The sequence below is a fragment of the Astyanax mexicanus genome, chromosome 15 (genome assembly GCF_023375975.1).
Source record: "Astyanax mexicanus isolate ESR-SI-001 chromosome 15, AstMex3_surface, whole genome shotgun sequence".
NCBI lineage: Eukaryota > Metazoa > Chordata > Actinopteri > Characiformes > Acestrorhamphidae > Astyanax > Astyanax mexicanus.
In genome coordinates, this window is record NC_064422.1 from 28025234 (window position 1) to 28044704 (window position 19471).

Genomic DNA, 19471 nt, shown 5'->3' on the forward strand with positions numbered 1-19471 from the left:
GAAGGCAGCCATTAGTCACTGCTTTTTATATGTAACTGTGGGTGAGCGATATGGCCTCAAAATAATATCACAATATTTCATGGTATTTTAACGATAACTGGCATGCTATAGCATCCCAATCCCAAAGTATTGAGGCGTAGTTTGCTTACACTGATCCAAACTCTTTCCAGCAAGAGTACTGAGACCCAGTTATATTTAGGGCTGCAACTAATGATTAATATTTTGGTAGTCGACTAATCCGATGATTATTTTTTTGATTAGTCAACAAACATGTTGCTTAAACATGAAAAGTACTGTTTATCTGTTGTGTTTGGGCACCCATCTCCTATTGCACTTCTGTCCCCAGCACTTTGTGTAATGCGGTACTGTTACAAATTATCGATTAGTCAACATATAAATATAAACATTGTCGATTATATTGACAGAATTTTGCAGCCCTAGTTATATTGAAGTTATATCCTTTTTCCACAGAGTAAATTATGACTGTTGTATTTAAAGATTTAATATTTCTGTTCGGCATATTAACACTGTATTTACTCTCTGCTTCAAATGTTTAGGTGAAGTTCAAGGTTTACTGGGAGTATGCTAAAGCGGTGGGGCCTATACTGTCCCTCTTCATCTGTTTCCTGTACGCCAGTCAGAGTGCAGCTGCTATCGGAGCAAACATCTGGCTGAGCCAGTGGACTAATGACTCCAGGGACAGCGTTACTGCGCAGGAGAAAGTTCATATGAGAGTGGGGGTGTACGCATCGCTGGGCATCACACAAGGTATGGCACAGGTCCCCTCAATGAAGTGTTACTGTGTTGTTTTGGTGGTGTGTGGAATGTGCATGAAGGGTGGGTTTGAGTTGCGATTATAAGAGGAGGTGAACAGAAGTCATACATTTGTTTATTTTCAAAATATTTTCTCAAATATATCACACTATGATCACAATACAACAATAATAGTATTGCAGTATTTGACAAAAAAATCCTCTACTTGTTTTCCTTTTGTTCTTATCCTCTTCTTCACCTATTTTTCTTTCCTCTAGGTATTATTATTATTATTATTACTTTATTTATCATGGTGATTATTTCTATTATTATAATTATCGTAGCTTTCTGAGGTCCTATCTGTTTTTACTGTTTAACATGCTTTGACTTCTCACTGTATCCATGCTGTGTTAAATCTATATTATTGGTATTATATCATGCATTATAATATTAATATTTACTTATGTACCTTTACACTAGGGTTGCCAACTGTTCTGTTAAATATGGAATTACGTTCCCGTAATTGGAAACCAATTTTGTGTTCCATATTTTATATAAGGTAAACTCTGCTGCTGCTCTCCTTCAGTCACCCGGACATGTTATGTTCCACTACCCAAACACAATAACACTTCTCACTGGTTGTAAAACATTTGTCTCAGCCAATGAGAAGCTCTGACAGTGTTGATACAATATGCCAGACAGAGATACGGGATAAAGCTCTGTAAAAAATAGATACATAAATAAAGTGGGACAATTAGAAAATGACTATCAATGGCTACAATGCGAAAAAGAGTAACCCCCAGCTTTTTCAGTAGTTGGATCTCCTCAGTCTAACACTACTAGTTTAAGTCTGTAGCCATCCCTCAGTCTGGTTATTCAGTCTTATTTAGTCATCAGCACCTTAGTAATAAAGGAGATTTGAGAGAAATGGAGGAAGTTTGGAATGTATGGCTCGTAATGTATGGTGCTCTGGCATATGTGTTAAACAGACAAGTTGTATCAGTATTTCAGTATAAGTGGCAGCAGAGTGTAGAAGCGAGGGTAGAAGTAGTAACCCTACCCTAAGCCTTCCACCCCTACAAACTGCCAATAGCTTGATCACCTTGTGAATGAATGACAGTATCCATATTTCTTCTAGCCTGGAAACAACATAACATATAACACACATACTATGAGTAGAACTGTCTTGTGTTTGTGCCATCACTGTTTTCCTGTGTTCCTTCTTCTCCATCATATCCATGCCCTCCTCCCCATATTCCCATCATGCCACCGTAGTATAGTGACCCTCTTTCTCTTCCCCCTATTCTGCTCTCTCTACGGCAGGCATCCTGGTCATGTTCTCTTCCTTTACTCTTGCCATGGGGAAAATACAGGCCGCCCGTAAGCTGCACCAGGGCCTGCTGGACAACAAATTTCACACCCCCCAAGCTTTCTTTGACACTACCCCCCTAGGGCGTATCATCAACCGCTTCTCCAAAGACATTTACGTGATCGACGAGGCTCTACCTTCCACTATCCTCATGTTCCTGGGCACCTTTTTTGCCTCCGTGGCCACCATGATCGTTATCGTTTCCAGCACACCCATCTTTGCCGTGGTCATTGTGCCATTGGCTTTGGTTTACTTCTTTGTGCAGGTATTGTGGATCTTTCCAGAATTAAAGCGTAAATACTGAAGCAGCTCGGAATAATGATTCAGTTCTCTCCCCCCTCCTCCTGTTCGAGGTTGGAGCTTTAATGCTTCCGGCTCCGGCAAAGCAGACAATCTCTCTCTCTCACTTTTGCATCTTTCTGTTCTCCTGCATGTATTCTCTCTCTCTCTCGTTCTCTCTCTCTCTTTCTTTCTTTCTCTCCCCTTTTCTCTCCCTCTTGTGCTGTGCTCTGTTTTTTTCCTCCTCCCCTCCCTAACCAAGTATTCATTTCCTCTCTCTCTCCAACAGCGGCCTAGCCACCTACTTCCTGCTCTGCCTGTTTGCTTTTAGATTTTCTTGCACACATACACACACACATATACACACACACACATACACACACATTTACAAATACACTGGATTTAAGGCCTTATCTCAGCTTCAGACTTGGTGTCTCTACAGCCAAAGCCTGTCCAGCCAGAACCTGAAAGTTTTGGTAGGGCTGTGCAGATATCTAATGTCTTACTGACCCCTTGTGGATGTATTTACATCAGATACCTGTCAGTATTTTAGGAATACTGTGGAAGAAATTCTTTATATAAATGTTTGGAAGAATCGTTCATTTCATCGCTCATATTAGCAGTCTTGCCCATCTGGTTGTTTTAATTAACTTTACCTGTAGAGTAGAGCTTTCATTGCAGATGAAACAACGATACAGCGAGCCAACAGTATTACAACATTAGAACTGATAGTCATACTTCATTATGTATAACTTTCTCAGCACTTTCTCATTTGGTAATATAAGTGCCTTTTTCTTTTTTGCAGACTTTGTCCCTATTATTATTTTTTATAATGAACTACTAGGTCCTGTAGGTTTGTAGAAGGGGCATGCAGCAGTATGCAGCAGTTCACACCATATTATCACAAAAGAGATGTCATGGTTTGTGTATTCTACGTGCAAAACTCCACTGCAAAACAGTCTCCCCATCCTACACATGGAAAAGGTGCCAGCCCAAACCAGCATGATTTGTAGCTCAACCCTGCTAGGGAAACTGAAGAAGAAATGTATTCATGGAACAAAACCAGTTACGGCTATGACAATACAGACTGTGATATAACAAAACACACGATACGTGTATTTTATAGGGAATTGATGAATATAATGCAGAACCAGATTTCATAAGCGTCACCCAGTTTGCTGCACTTCCAAAATGCATGTCTAAGCTCAATCCCCCCCTTTTCACCATTTTTCAGGAACACAGTAACAAAGACAGTAAGGATGATGAGAGATAGAGCAGTCAACTGACTTCAGCACTATTTCCTAAAAGCTTTTTTAAAGATTATCTTAAATGGTGGAGAGAGTTTTATTTGTGCTGTGAGGAAAACCTTAGTCCTGTAGCTGAGAACACATATATGTTTAGATGGAGCTAAGTGGATTACAGATACAGAATACAAACATACTGAATAAAAGTGGATAACGGTTGGGTCTTGACATGAAAAGTTTGTTCTTAGTTTGTGAGCCATTAGCAACATGCCATGCTAAGTGTAAGAATCTTAAGAAATGCAGAGTACAGAAAGCTTTCTTTTATCAGCAGCACAGACTTGCTGCTTACTCTATAAGTGTGTGACTACCAGTAGGTGCTGGTGATGGGTCCCATGCCTGTCCATGTTTATCAGTCGGTGCTTCCAGACATGAGAACGAGAGTGTGTGTGCGAGTGCAAGGATTAACACACCTCTTCCTCATTGTCTTTCGCCTGTGCTGCCCCTCCCCTCCTCCTCACAGGTGTGCTGATTCTGGCCAACTGTTTACTGTGCCGGGCCTACAGCATGCTGAAGGCTGCCCACGCCACCCACCTCACCATGCTCCATGCCGTTCTGAGGGCGCCGCAGGCCTTTTTTGAGGCCACCCCGTCAGGGCGCTTGTTGAACCGCTTCAGCAAAGACGTGGACACAATAGACTCTCTCATTCCAGACAATATTGATATCTGGATGCGCACTTTCTGGTACACAGTCAATGTGCTGCTCGTATGCTCTGCCCTCACCCCTATGTTCCTCATAGTCATAGTGCCGTTAATGATGTTCTATTGGTGGGTCCAGGTAAATAGGAACAAGTCTGCTAACTCATTAATACAGCATGCTAACGTGTCATTGTTTTATTATTTTTCTTTTTGGATGTTTTGTCTATAGCTGCATTGCCACTGTATTAGTAGTGTGGTAGTTTAGACCATATGTGGTTTGGTGGTCAGGGTTGTATTGTTCTCAGGGTGAGACTCCACATCCTGGACTTTTCTTTTTTTTAAACAGTTGTTCTTTATACAAATTAAAGCTTAAAGTATTTCAACCTCATTGTGCCGTAAATAATTACTGAGGTCTAGAAATTATTTAGAAACTGAGGGCCGGATATACTAAGCTTTAAGCACCAGGTTTCAGGTGTAAATAGTTGAATAAAAAAGCATTTTTGTATTGTACCCATATCCTACCTTCAGACATATGCATTTGTATATGTGTTTGAGGATTGGTGGTGATTACATATTTTGACAGGCCCGTTTTTGCACCTTCCACATTTTTCTTTAAGATAATGCTGTCTCAGACAAGCACAAATAGTAAATTGGGCATCTCTGGACATTTCATGTGTTTTATCCTCCACAGCAGCTGATTATGTGCATTTTCCATGCAACCAAAAACTACATCTGCTACAGCTCAACTCTAAAAACAACCAATAGGGAGCAGCATAGAATAACATTTACAGTGACCTGCTTTGGCTGGGCAGAGCTTGCTACTACGCAACAGACAGAAAACTTCCCAGCCCACTGACCTCAAGTTCACTTTGGAAAATGGGCATTCCATGTTGGCCTCTTTCCTTGGTTATACATAACTTCAAATCTTCTTTCTTTATTCTTGTTTTAGTGTGTTTCTTTCAGGCAAAAAGTATTTTTTTAGTCATATTGCATCATAGCAAAAGTGTAAGACTGCTGTTATTGCTCAGTCTTCAGTGAGTTTCAGTGTGTTACTGGGAGGCGCGGGTCTTGTAGACATAACGAAAGAATATTTACCATTGAAAGATAGGAAGGTTTTTACTTCCTAAGGTTGACATTTTTGAAATGTGACTGCAGAGAAGTGATGAGAGAGTCTGTTGCGCAGTAACAAAATACCCACAAAGCATTTTGATTTCCATTCAGATGATTAAGTGATCTATAGTATTAATTTCACTAGAACCAATAATAGTGAATGATTGTTGTATTTTCACAATACTGAGAGAATAAAGGCTGACACACAGTACCAGTCAAAAGTTTATACACACCTTATATTCAGTGTTTTTATTAAAAATGTTCTGCATTGTAGATTATTTTAAAAAAATCATCCAAACTTTGAAGGAAAACATTAAACAATAGAATTATTTAATAAACAAAAAGTGTTAAACAAACCAGAATATGTTTTATGTTTGAAACTTTTTAAAGTAGCACCTCTTGCTTAGATGACAGCTTTGCACATCTTGGCTAGATTTTCTCAGTCAGCTTTATGATGTAGAGTCACCTGGAATGGCTTTCAGGTAACAGCTGTGCCTTATCAAGAGTTAATTACTTGAATCTTCTGCCTCTTAATGTATTTTAGAGCATTGTTGTAAAGTTGTGAAGAGGTAGAGTTGGTATACAGTGTATAGCCCTATTTGAATAATGTTCTAATCCATATCATTTCAAGAACTACTCAACTAAGTAAAGAAAAATACTTTAAGAAAAAGATCAAGGACTCAAGTGCAGTCTTAAAGACCATCGAAAATGTTTTGATGAAACTGGCTCTCATAAGGACCACCCCAAAATTACCTCTGTTGCACTGGATAAGTTCATCAGAGTTACCAGCCTCAGAAACCGTAAGTTAACAGCACCTCATATAAGATAATTCCTTTACAGTGTAGGGAAAAAACATAAACACAATAGTAAAAACATTGAATAAAAAGGTGTCCAAACTTTTAACTGGTACTGTATTTAGGAGTTCCCTAAAACTGAAAATTCATTCATATTTACTTTGGATTAATTCACCTTCTCTTATCCTGAGCCTGTTGATGACTATTTCACTGTGCTTTTTAAGGACTGATTTTGAACAGTATGTATAATTGCATATACATACGTATGTCTGGCCATGAGTATCTGTATGCCTCTAATTCTCAGATTTCAGTTTTATAACTGATGTGTATAAAGAACAGCTGTTTGAAGGTGTAGTGTGCAGTTAGCTTAGAATATGTAGGCATAGAAGATCATTCATTTGTCGTTTGTTTGTTCATTTTCAGGTTTATTTATTTATTTATCTTTTTGTTCCATTTGTCTTTTTGTTTCAGTTTATTTTATCAGCCTAATGTTCTCATTTTTTCCATTTATAACTAGCCTTATGTTGTTCCATACTTAACGCTGGGCTTTAGCCGCTAGTCTTACTAATATCAATTAACATAATATAAATTAACAGACAGTAGTTTAGGTGGACTTTTCCCTTTACCTGTTATTTCAGTTGTAAAACAGCAGCACTCTTAGTGGCTTGAGGGGTTATTTGTGGGCAAACTCAGCAAACATTTTATACTTTGCATCAGACAACGCATAGAAGCTCATCTTAGACCTTTCTGATCTAAATCCTAACATTTTACTGTAAAGGTTTGCTTAACTGAATTTAATCTTAGCATTTAAAGCATACAATCTGTGCAGTCCTACTAAATCAAATTTTAATTGACCAGCATTTGTAACATTCTTGCTAATGCAGGGTAGGGTAGTACGGTGTGAGCCTCCTTCTTGTAGACTTTCTTCATGCTTTGGATAAGTTTTTTCGGAAACGCTCTTATATAGTTAAAAAAAATCTCTGTTCTGAAGATCTGGGATTCTGTAGCAACCAGCCATCTCACACTACACTCACACAACTCACTCCAGCATCCTTTACGATTCCTTTCTTTCACGCATATCGCCTTTAATTTGGCTTCAGCTTCGCATGGCGTTAAAATCCTCCAGCCTCTCTCATTTATATTTTTGTTTTGGGTTAATGTACTGTTCTTTGAATGGTTTAAAAGTTGCATGTTTTAAAACACTGAGATACTTTGATGTTTACCATGTTTTTATCATTAATGATAATGCTGAGAAATGTCTTTCACTACAACTTTATGATAGCTTTTGATTATATTTAAATTAATGTTTCAGTTTAATGTGAAACTCATGTAAATCCATTTTTTTGCACATTTATTCTGATGATTTAGACAGTTTGTGTAAATTTGTAAAATGTATTTATGTAATGTTTGCTGTTTAAAATGGTGATGGTGAGGATCCTAGAAACTATCGGCAGATTACACTGAAACCTATTTCGGATTATAAACGTTTCTCTTAGAAGTAACATTTTGCTCAATTAAAGATTAGTAAAAAAAAGAAAAAAAAAGGAAATTTCCATTAAAAAAAAGAAACATATTATTTGTTTGTAATCTGATCAGATTTGTGTGTCCAGGCATCATAAACCTGTAGTAACTATGTAGGTGTCAGTAACTAGGTAACTTGGTATCCATGTTGTTTGATCTACAATCTTTTGTGGACCTGTTGTTGTTTTTGTGTTACACATGATGCAGAAGACACTAACATTTGTGCATGTACATATTCAAGCTAAAATCAAATATGGATGCAATGTAAATATGCCATAAAAAACACTTGGGCTAACAGTAAGAACACAGCCTTGGGTCTCCCCATTTCACATAATGTTACCAAGCTGTGAGTAAAAGCTAGTATGTGAAGCATTGTTGCATCTTTTTACTACTGCAAATATCAGTATATCCATTCAACATGCTGGAAGGAGTACACTTAACAGATGCCTACCTTAACTAGTATCTTCCCACCCAAAGAGAGTGAGGTAAATTATACTGTGTTGCCTCCTAGTCCATTTTTAACCAAAGCCTTTAGCCATGTAGTGTTTGTCCAAGAACGAACACTTTTGGCCCTTTAAGATATATATAGGCGAGCCTTGTAGTAATTCTCTTAATTAATAATGGGTGTGTTTTGGGTATAACATGAAATAAACCAATCAGGGTGTCACTTGCCATTCCCTTTAAGAGCCAGGTGCACTGACCTCATTTATGCTGTGAAGGTACACGAACAGGTCATTTATAGAAACAGCAGTGTTATTTTATTTTGTTCTGTTTATTGTTAATGTAAAAGTTAGTACGTGTGTCGAGTGTGTGCCATCCTGCATTGCCAAGAAAGCAATGAATTTCTGGATGTTGATTGTTGTCAGAGGTTCAAATTAGTCAGTGGTTCACCTGTGTTTTCAGTTGCTGAGAAAGCAATACGGCAGTGATTAACTTAACTTAATTAACTTAAAAGAACACACCTCTTTTTCAGACCACCACGCCCATTGGGGTATATTTATAAGCATCTTTGCTATTTAAATGACAAAAAATAGGCGTGAAAATAGACTGATCTGCGAGTTTAGTATAGCAATGAGCATCATGACACACCTTGCACATGATGTAAGATAAGGCTCTTAGACTGTTGTGCCACTCAGGAGATGCCTTTAACTAAATATTTCTAAATTTTATTCTTTTTGAAAGCCACGAAAAAAATCTCTATAGTCTATAAAAGTCTATAGCACTTATATACCAGTTTTAATCTGTCGGTGTTTTTAGGGTCTTCACCTTGCCGTTTTTTGTATTTGTAATTTCTGTACTGTATTTTTTTTTTGCCATAGCAGTTAAATGTTCTGTTTGTCTCTCTCCCCCTGATTTCCTCTGTAGAGATTTTATGTAGCCACCTCACGGCAGTTAAAGAGACTGGAGTCGGTCAGTAGGTCTCCCATATACTCTCATTTTTCGGAGACCATCACTGGCACTAGCGTGATCCGCGCGTACGGGCGTAACAGTGCCTTTGTACTCATGAGTGATATGAAAGTGGATGAAAACCAAAAGAGTTACTACCCTGGTATTGTTTCCAACAGGTAGGTCTGGCCTCACTCCCTCTTGGGTGCATGATTGTCTGCAGATGTCTGCCTCAGTCTCTCCACATGTTCTCTCTTTCTTTACTGTTCCCTAATGTTCCTTACCAAAAAAACAACACTGCAGTAATTATAATGTCTAACTCAGTACCACCAGTGGTCTTTGGATAGCCCTTCACTGATATGGAGGAAAGAAGGCGTTAATGTGTTTAAAGCTGTTGTGTTTTTATCTGCTGTGACCCTGTTGGGTTTTGCTGGGTATTCAGGTGGCTGGGGATCCGGATTGAGTTTATTGGAAACTGCATTGTGCTGTTTGCTGCTGTGTTTGCGGTGCTCGAAAAGGAGAACCTAAGCCCAGGTCTGGTGGGCCTGTCCGTGTCTTATGCCTTGCAGGTAAGTCTCTATTCTGAGCTACATAACAAAGGAGCAGAGTAAACTTTGGACATAATTCACATATATCAAACGGCAGAACTGCCATCAATCTGTCATCAACAATCAGCAGTTAATCCAGCTTAGAAAAACAGTTAGCATTGCCAGTCCAGCAGTTAGCATTGTGTCTTCATAATAAGATTCATTAGTCCTTAGGCCATATTGTAATATTGAAAAAAAGATAAATAATAAACAAATAATAAAAGACATGTTTTTGTTTTTTGGGGGGGATTTTACTATATATCTAAATTCTTTTGCATCTCAAATTAAGACATACTTAAGTAGCTAAGGATCTCCTGAAAATAACATCTGGCATGTTATCTTCTATAAAACCTATGTCTGTTTTATGAATTATTCACTCTTTTGAAACATTTTCATACTGTTTAACTGGACTAATATTTTCAGTCTTTTAATCTTAAGATTATTGTATTAATTTTGCTTGCACTACTATTATTATTACCATGCTCCTTAAATGATCAAATAACAAGGGGGTAGACAGACTCATCAGAACCAGGGAAAATCTGCAAAATTCATAATGTCAACAAAATATTCCAAATTTTTTCTGATTTTTTCTTTTACACAAAGTGTAAAATTCACATTGATTTCTAATGTCACAGTCTTGGAAACCCATCTATAATTCTACTCCATGTGTTATTAAAAGCCACTGCATGGAAGAGAAGACTTACAATCTCCTCTTTGGACAGGTCACCATGTCTCTGAACTGGATGGTGAGAATGACTTCAGACCTGGAGAGCAACATTGTTGCAGTGGAGAGAGTGAAGGAATATTCAGAGACACCGCCTGAGGTACAGACTCATCTTTTACCTATATTATTAAAAAAGACAAATGCATCAAATGTAAATGTACAAAAAGTGATGTGACACCGATGGGATGTTATTGGTGCTTGTGTGTAGGCACCATGGGAGGTGGAGGATAAGAAGCCCCCCACTGACTGGCCTTCAGAGGGAAATGTGGAGTTTGCAGACTACAGTGTGAGGTATCGAGAGGGACTCGACCTGGTGCTCAGAAACATTTCCCTCAGGGTTAAAGGGGGAGAGAAGGTGAGGAGGATCACCACAACGGGAGTGTTTTTTTAAGACTGGTCCAGTTTTCATATCTAGTGTTGGGACTTATAACATAGACAAGCAGTGCATATTTTTCGCAAGTTTTCAATAATTGATGCTACTTATTTCTATCTAATAAATGTAATGGTACATTTACGTGTGCTATAATTTTTTAAATATGTGCATTTATCAAAAAAAATGATCATTTGCACTACCAATGACTCAGTTAAAGGCTACTTTAAAGTAAATTCTTGAATAAATAAAATGTGAACTTCATGACCTTTACCAAGGATTTTAATCCTGTAATTACATTGAACCCCTCTCTACTGAACTGCATCTACATGGACAAATGGACAGCCAATGGAAATAAACTGACAAAATACCAATAGTTGTGGCAAACTTAATGTGCAGCTACTAATTGCATGTGTATAAAGTAAAAAGCCTGAAACACAAATGCAAAAGCAGGGTATATTTGAAGCAGCTGTCTTTGTTATAATACACAATACAAATAAAATATGCCATTTCACTCCCACACGTAGCAGGCAGCCATTGTAAAATCAATAAGGAGTTACAAAGCCACACCAATATTCACTTTAGTGCTTGCATACCTCCCACTCTTACATCTAAACTTGTGTTTTTCCATAGATTGGAATTGTGGGTAGAACTGGAGCAGGAAAGTCCTCAATGACCCTGTGCCTGTTCCGCCTGCTGGAGGCTGCAGGAGGAGAAATCACCATTGATGGAGTGAAGATTAAAGAAATTGGACTTCATGACCTGAGATCCAAACTCACCATCATCCCCCAGGTCTGAAGTGTTTTCCCGTCTCCATATTTACCCTTGCTGTGCAATCTGTTTTAATTTAAGCTCGTCTCAGAACGCATATTAATATTTCTCTCATCTTGGCTTTACTGTGTAAGCAAAAAATGGAATTCATGTTAAATGCAATAAAGCAGTTGATGGAATTAAGTGTGTTTTTCTAAGGGAGTGAAGGAGGCCAAAGCACCTTTACGCCCACAAAACAGCTTGAAACAGCTTGTTCTTCAGGGGCTAATTAGCTTGCTTGATTCCAAACACAACTGTGGTTAATTTGTTGTGAGCTTGCATCCAGATTGTTAACATTTTTGGTTCGTCTTTTGTTTTCTCCAGAAATTCCTGTTGTTGACTGTGACCCTAATTCACTTTTTAACACCTTTTTTATTTTTTTGCTAATTTACTTCTAACATTGAGGAAATATCGTTTAGCCTCATTTGCCCCTCACTGGAGATCTCAGCATTGAAAACATTAGGTAACAAGGTTTAAAAGCTGCTGCAAAACTTTCTGTTTTCTGCAACTTTAAAGTATTGTGAACTCTAGTTATGTGTTCCTGTGGGTGGATATGGCTGGTTTTATGAATTCCAGATCATATAAAAATGACCAAAAGCTGTATTTTGTCTCTAAATACATCCATAATTTATTGTCAAAAATATGTTTTAACTACTGTTTCAACTTTCATCACTTTTGTTTTCCATACTCCTAAGAAAACTGTCAAAAATAAGACAGTCATCACATTTGCTTTATTTATTCTAAAAAGATGGTTCTTAGATGGTCCAGTGAGCTTCACATTGAGCTCTCTCTCTATCTCTATCTCTCTCTCTCTCTCTCTCTCTCTTTCTATGTTAAGGTGTTCCTAATGTTAAGATGCTTTTGAGAAACTAGGCCTAAAAAAATCATTGAAATATTTTGTTAATTCAAGAGTATACTGCTTCAACAATAGACTGCTTTACAGACAAATATAGCTATTATCGCGCCTGGGCTTTTTAAAATCAAGATATTACTGTCATGATATAATGTGAATAATATGATACGGCCCAAGAAAAATTTTAACTGCCATGGTCTTCATGTCCACAGACCTAAATATCATTGAAAATTGCATTGCAGCAAAACATTTAGTTGCAAAACTGGAAAGACTGGGATCCTTGCAGTTAAATGCACTCAAGAATTTAATTTCCTAACCGGAATTTCCATCATATTTATTTATACATTGTTCATGTAGCACATGCAAATATGAAATGTATGGTCTACGTTTCATAGGAACCAGTGCTGTTCTCAGGAACTTTGCGGATGAACCTTGACCCCTTCGAGAAATACAGTGATGACGACATGTGGAATGCTCTGACATTGTCTCACCTGCACAAGTTCGTCAGCAACCAGCCAGCTAAACTCGCCTTGGAATGTTCAGAAGGAGGAGAAAATCTGAGGTATACAAAACATAAAAAAATACATCAAACTTTCCATGAATTAAATCATTTTAATTCTGCTTTAGAAAATATTATTTACACAGCAGCTTCTTTCTGTGAGCTGAGAGTTTTTCTGCATGTCTGTACAGCGTGGGACAGAGACAGCTCATCTGTTTAGCTCGAGCCTTGCTGAGGAAGACCAGAATCCTCATCCTCGATGAAGCTACAGCCGCTATTGACCTGGAAACAGACGATCTCATCCAGTCAACCATCCGAACACAGTTTGAGGACTGCACAGTTTTCACCATAGCTCACAGACTCAACACCATCATGGACTACACAAGGTATAGAAAGACTTCCATTTATATTATTAGCAAAGTGAAGCATGTTGTGAATAAAAAATGTTTAATATGTTCACAGCTGATTTCAGTTTATTTGCCAGATCACCAGATGCTTGATCCGGATGTATTTTAACAAAAACTTCAGAAATTCATGCTTAAATGTGATTTTTTTTTAATTAAAAGGACATTTGGACCATTTTTATTGACTGAAAAATCTATTTACATTTTGGAAAAAAGAAAAAAATCTGTAAACCTTATTATTGATTGCACAATTTTAATCCAGTTCTCTTTTGTTGTTTACAGAATTCTTGTGTTGGACAAGGGACAGATAGCAGAATTCGACACACCAGTGAACCTTATTGCACAAAAAGGAATATTCTACAGTATGGCAAAAGATGCGGGATTAGCGTGAGCCTCCAACGCTGTGTAAATTCAACAGTGCCTTTATACACGGTCCTCAGGGTCCCCACATTATTGCTCTAAGCCCTTCTCCCAGCGTATGGGAATGGAGCAAAAATGTGGACCTTCTGAAGGTCCCTGAGGACCACTGCATTAAGAGATATAGAGCCAGTGAATGTATCCTATGTTTTTTTTTACTCAGCTGCAAGCTGTTTTCAGGAGCTGTCATTGTCTTTTGCATTATTGTTTGTTTTTTCTATAAACTACATTGCCACTGTTACTTCGATTTTCACAATGAACCTGTCTATTTTTGTACTGTATTATTTAAGTCACATTTTTGAGGCTGTTCAATAGGGAAGATTACTGCTGAAATAAATGTCTGATTCCTTTTTGTACACCACATTTGTTGGACTCCTAGTTTATTACTAGTTGAAGCTTTTTTATTTGGTCTTACATTTTACTACAGTGCAAATATTACATTAATTTTGTGACCAAAAAATCTTTGCCTGACAATCACAATTAAACTGGCGTGTTTTAGTTTTCTTAGCGTTCACAGTGCTTTTATACTTGGAGCCTCTTTCTATTTCCTGTAAATAAAAAAAGATATATTAATACTCATTAAGATCCAGAATAAATTTGATTTGATGGGGAAGGGACTGTATTTATTTAATTAACATTTAATAGCTAAAAAAATTCTTATTTACCGAGACTAGTAAAAATTTGGTGTGGCCAAAAATATAATATTATTCGAACTCCTGTGAACAAGTGAAATTATTAAAACAAATTTAAAAAAAATAATCCAGTTGCCATATAAAATTTATTTTTCATTAAGCACTGTTCTGGTCATCTTGTTGTGTTATATTTAATTATTAATTTAAAACTATAATAAAAGCTATTATTTCTTTAAGAATATTTGGTCCACTCTAGTGCTTTAACATCAAAAATTCCTTTTTTGGGCACTGATATTTTTTTAAACATCAAAAATCAAGATTTAATAGTTTATTGTCATTAGTACAGAGAAACAAGTATTTGCATTGTACAGCTTTCCCCAGACTACAAATACTAAAAATTATATGTAAACTATGTGTACTAAGTAACTGTCCCAAAAATATACAGTGTGCCTTATAATCCTGTGAGCCTTATGTATGTATTCTTTTAGTCAGGTTGTATGGAGCAGTAAAGCCACTGTTGAAGTACAGGGTTATACAGAAGTTTCAGTGAAGTTTCTCCAGGATGAAGCAGTATTAGCATTAGCCGCTATTCAGAGGTGAGTATATTGGACTGCAGTCTGTGTGTTTACCGTGTTAAAACAAGCTACGTGGGAGAAACCGCTAGCTGATAGCGCCCTGGCTTACTGAAACACTCAGGGTTCTATTTCATGCCTCCTGACCGCCAGAGGGCGGCTTAGCCTAGTGGATATTCCCTTGGGCACAGCAATGGACCGAGCAATTATACCAAAAAAAGCATGTGACCTACCCCTACAAGGGGCCGTCACACCCACCTATCTTCCTCTTTTTCCTCTCGCGCTTGGACCGTTCACAGCTCACGGAGCTGCAGAATTTCTGCCCTCACGAGCTGTTTCGTTATTGGATTTACTGGATTCTACTGGATTTCGGATTTACTCGTTTTCACTCCTGAGAACTAGCGTGGCCCGGGCGGTGAGTATTGCGGTGACCCCGCTTGCCCGGGTTCGCTGAGTGTTAGTGCACCTTACCTGCACTCGCTCGCCACGGCCTACTGCATCGCTGGTCCAATAACCGCGTGCGTATTACTCCCGTCCGCCGTGGATCCTCTGTGTGCACCGCCTGCTATGGAGCCTATTGCCTGTCGAGCGTGCTTCGCGCCGCTGCAGCCAGACGACCCGCACACCCTGTGCCCCTCCTGCCTCGGGGTCTCTCACCTCCGTGAAGCTCTGTCTGACCCTTGCGTGCATTGTGCGACAATTCCCTTCGCCTCACGCCAACACCGGCTTGCGTCCGTCCTTATTAACGACGACGCCATGCTCTCCTCCTCGGGTTCCTCGATGGTGAAAGCAGGAACTAAGCGCTCTTCTTCGCGACCTGCGGACGAGCCAGCACCAAAAAGGAAGGCAGGTGCTCTACGTTCACGCCTGGACCGCTTGGAAGCTCTTGTTACTCAGCTTCAGAGTCACCAGCTGCCCGCTGCCCTCCAGCTCGGCGCTGAGACCGCCGACTCCGAGCCCGTGGAGGATGATGATGATTTACTCTCCACTGCAGCCACGGATAGCCTCTTTACTTCAGGCAATGCTGCTGACTACACTGTACGGGCTGTTTCCCTCCCACGATCGCCCCTCTCTGCAGCGGGCTCTCCTCTCGGCTCCGGCTCGGTTGTGGATGATGGAAGTGCGTTGGAGGACACTTCTCCCCTCCCAACTATGGTTCGCGCTACTCTGGCTCGGCTTGGCTCCGCTCCAGCACAGCCTACTCCCAGCTCCAGTGCTTACTTTAAGCTAACCGCGGCGGATAGCCCCGCTCTCATTCCTCCTTGCAGCGCATTTGTGGGAGAGCTCCAGTCAGCCTTTTTGGCTACAGCTTCGCGATCTCGACCTTCTTCCCTGGCTCGGTCGTTTTGGAACATGTCCGACGCGGCTCAGTACGGACTGGATCGTATCCCTCCATTGGAGCCTTCGGTCGCCTCCCTGGTTGTTTCTCCTGACGAAGCGCTGCGTTTTGATGTCCGATGCCCAAGCAAGGCATGCAGACGCACTGATGAAGGTATCGCTAAAGCATACAATCACGCAGCGCGCATTGGCCGGCTGGATAATACTATTTCTCATCTCCTTTTGGAAATGGAGTCTTCACCTCAGCTGGTAGATATGCCTTCTGCCTTTAGAGGTGCTCTGCAGACTGTTCTACATGGAATGGGATTCCTGACACAGGAGTTTGGCAGTCTTATGGCTAGCCTTGTGAGATTACGCCGTCATTTGTGGCTTTCTCAAGCGCCGTTGTCTGATGCGTGCAGAACCGCGCTCCGGGATCTCCCGTTAATGCCCGGCCAGTTATTCGGACCGGCGGCCACAGAGGCTTTGGAGCGCCGAGCTCGTATGACCGAGACGCGACAGCAGCAGCCGAAATCACACCGCTCTGAGCGTGTGTTTACACGCCCGCGTTCAGTTCTTCCACAGGCTCGCTCTGATCAGATCAGGCGTATGCCAACTCAGGCGAATAGGCGATCTCCCCCTCGGATCTCTGGACACTTTCGCCGCCCTCCAGCTCCCCCTCGGCGCCCCCCCGCTGGAACGAAAGGACCGCGCGCTTCGCGCTGACAAGCAGGGGCAGCCAGTGGGTGTTTTCACGGACTCTCAGCTGGCTGCGTGGTCCGTAGCTTCCACGGATCGCTGGGTTCTTTCGACCCTGAGTTACGGGTATCGGCTCCAGTTCAGGAGTCGACCCCCGCGAGTCGCACGTTTGATTCAGACACGTGTAAAAAGTTCAGTTCATGTAAACACTCTTCAGGAGGAAATATGTGCTCTTATTGCAAAACGTGCCATAGAGGAGGTGAAATGTCCCGTGTTTTTTCAGGGACACTGCTCCAAATATTTTCTAGTGCCGAAAAAAGACGGCGGCTTCCGCCCGATTCTGGATTTGAGGGGGTTGAACCGACACCTCAAACGATTCACTTTCAAAATGATTCGTCCCGTGGATGTGCTCCAGGTGATTCAGCCAAACGAGTGGTTCACCACTCTGGATTTAAAGGACGCATATTTCCACATTCCCATAGCAGCTGTACACAGGCGTTTTCTCCGCTTTGCCTTTCAGAACCGAACTTATCAGTACCGGGTTCTTCCGTCCGGGCTTTCGCTAGCTCCGAGGGTCTTTACCAGATGCATGGCGGCGGCGTTATCTCCGCTGACTCGCGCTGGAATGAAGATCTTGCCGTACCTGGACGACTGGCTGATCTGTTCACTCTCGCGGGAGCGAGCGATGGCAGATCTCAAAGTGTTGCGATCTCACGTAGCAGGGCTGGGGCTTTCCATCAACCTGGAGAAAAGCTCCCTCTGCCCGAGTCAGTCGGTTCAGTTCATAGGCATGAACTTAGACTCGCGAGCAATGAAAGCATCTCTGACGACACAGCGTGTGGTGAGTATTCTGGGATTACTCTCCAGAGTTCACGTGGGCCGCTGCGTCCGCTACAGTCACCTGTTACGTCTGCTGGGAATGTTCACAGCGGCTGTGTGCATTTTGCCGCTCGGTTTGCTGGAACTGCGACCGTTTCAGATCTGGATGAATCATTTGGGGCTCGATCCGATCCGTCACAAACACAGGCTGGTGCTGATCGATCAGGGGTGCGAGGAGGCTCTCGTCCCGTGGAGGCGCCGCTCTTTTCTCATGGCGGGGGTACCGCTGGGGGTCGTGGCATCACGTCGGGAGATAATCACCACCGACGCATCTCTCACGGGTTGGGGTGCTGTATGGCAACGCAGCGCTGTGCAGGGTTCTTGGAGTTTTCACCGAGCCCAGGACCACATAAACCTCCTCGAGCTGAGAGCGGTTTATTTGGCACTCCAGCATTTTCTGCCACAACTCCAGGGTCGTCATGTTCTTGTTCGTTCAGACAATATGACAGTTGTTTACAACATAAACCACCAAGGTTGTACTCGTTCCCTGCCTGCTCTGCGTCTGGCACGCAGCATCCTCACCTGGGCAAATCACAGGCTGGCATCGCTGCGGGCGATTCATCTTGCTGGGACCCTCAATCTGACTGCGGATTTTCTCTCAAGGCAGAGGTTGGACCCGGGCGAGTGGTGCTTACACCCGGATGTGGTGCGTCAAATATGGGATCGTTATGCCATGGCTGCGGTCGATCTTTTTGCGAGTGCGACCACCACACACTGCCCGCGATGGTTCTCTCGCATGGACGAAGAGAGAGCGATGGGGACAGACGCGTTGGCACACGAATGGCCACGCTGCCTTTTATATGCCTTTCCCCCAATTCCGCTTCTTTTGAGCGTCCTGCTCCGAATTCAACAGTGCAGACACAGTGTCCTGCTGGTAGCTCCACAGTGGCCTGCCAGACCCTGGTTTCCTCTGCTTCACTGCCTACTCAGCAGCGAGCCCTGGCCACTTCCTGTGAGGAGGGACCTTCTCTCACAGATGGGGGGGCGACTGTGGCACCCGTGTCCGGAACGCCTCCAGCTCTGGGTGTGGCCTCTGGGCCCCCTGATGTTTTAATGGCTTGTTCTGCCTCTGTGAAATACACTGTGGAGAATGCCAGAGCTCAGTCTACCCGTCTCTTATATGGTAACCGTTGGAAGCTGTTTTCTGATTGGTGCACTAAGTTCAGGGTTTCTCCTGTGCACTGTGATATTCCTGTAGTGCTGGATTTCCTCCAGCATCTGTTTGATGCGGGTAGGGCACCTTCCACATTGAAAGTTTATGTCGCTGCCATATCGGCCCGTCATGTGGACATTAATGGATCATCCTTAGGTTCTCACAAACTGATCTGTGGCTTTCTTAAGGGTGCTAGGCGCCTCAGGCCTGTCAGGACCCCGCGCTGCCCTCAGTGGGATTTACTTTGTGTTTTAAGCCTCTTAAAGTGTGCTCCCTTTGAACCTCTATCACAAGCGGGTGTTAAATGGATTTCACTCAAAACTGCCTTTCTCTTAGCTGTTGCCTCAGCAAGACGTGTCAGTGAGCTGCATGCACTTTCAGTTAGTGCTGCTTGTTTACGTTGG

General features: G+C 41.4%; 2 protein-coding genes across 4 annotated transcripts in view; both read left to right on the forward strand.

The window, feature by feature from the left end:
- Window positions 1-14178, forward strand: part of abcc3 (ATP-binding cassette, sub-family C (CFTR/MRP), member 3) — a 69986-nt gene extending 55808 nt beyond the window's left edge. Inside the window, exons 22-31 of one of the 3 annotated variants that reach the window (XM_007257238.4) lie at window positions 558-768; window positions 2077-2387; window positions 9131-9330; window positions 9594-9720; window positions 10461-10562; window positions 10671-10817; window positions 11466-11624; window positions 12891-13057; window positions 13186-13380; window positions 13681-14178. In XM_007257238.4, coding sequence (XP_007257300.3) covers window positions 558-768; window positions 2077-2387; window positions 9131-9330; window positions 9594-9720; window positions 10461-10562; window positions 10671-10817; window positions 11466-11624; window positions 12891-13057; window positions 13186-13380; window positions 13681-13789 — 1728 coding nt within the window. In that variant the 3' untranslated portion in view covers window positions 13790-14178. Of the gene's footprint in view, window positions 1-557; window positions 769-2076; window positions 2388-4165; window positions 4480-9130; window positions 9331-9593; window positions 9721-10460; window positions 10563-10670; window positions 10818-11465; window positions 11625-12890; window positions 13058-13185; window positions 13381-13680 lie in introns of those variants that run through there. The other 2 variants (XM_007257237.4, XM_007257239.4) reach the window with 2 other exon arrangements.
- Window positions 14179-15586: 1408 nt separating this feature from the next.
- On the forward strand, window positions 15587-19237 carry LOC125781314 (uncharacterized). The gene is made up of 2 exons (XM_049465061.1): window positions 15587-16957; window positions 17010-19237. The coding sequence occupies exons 1-2, from the start codon at window positions 15587-15589 to the stop codon at window positions 18966-18968; spliced, it is 3330 nt and encodes a 1109-aa protein (XP_049321018.1). The 3' UTR covers window positions 18969-19237.
- Window positions 19238-19471: the final 234 nt, after the last annotated feature.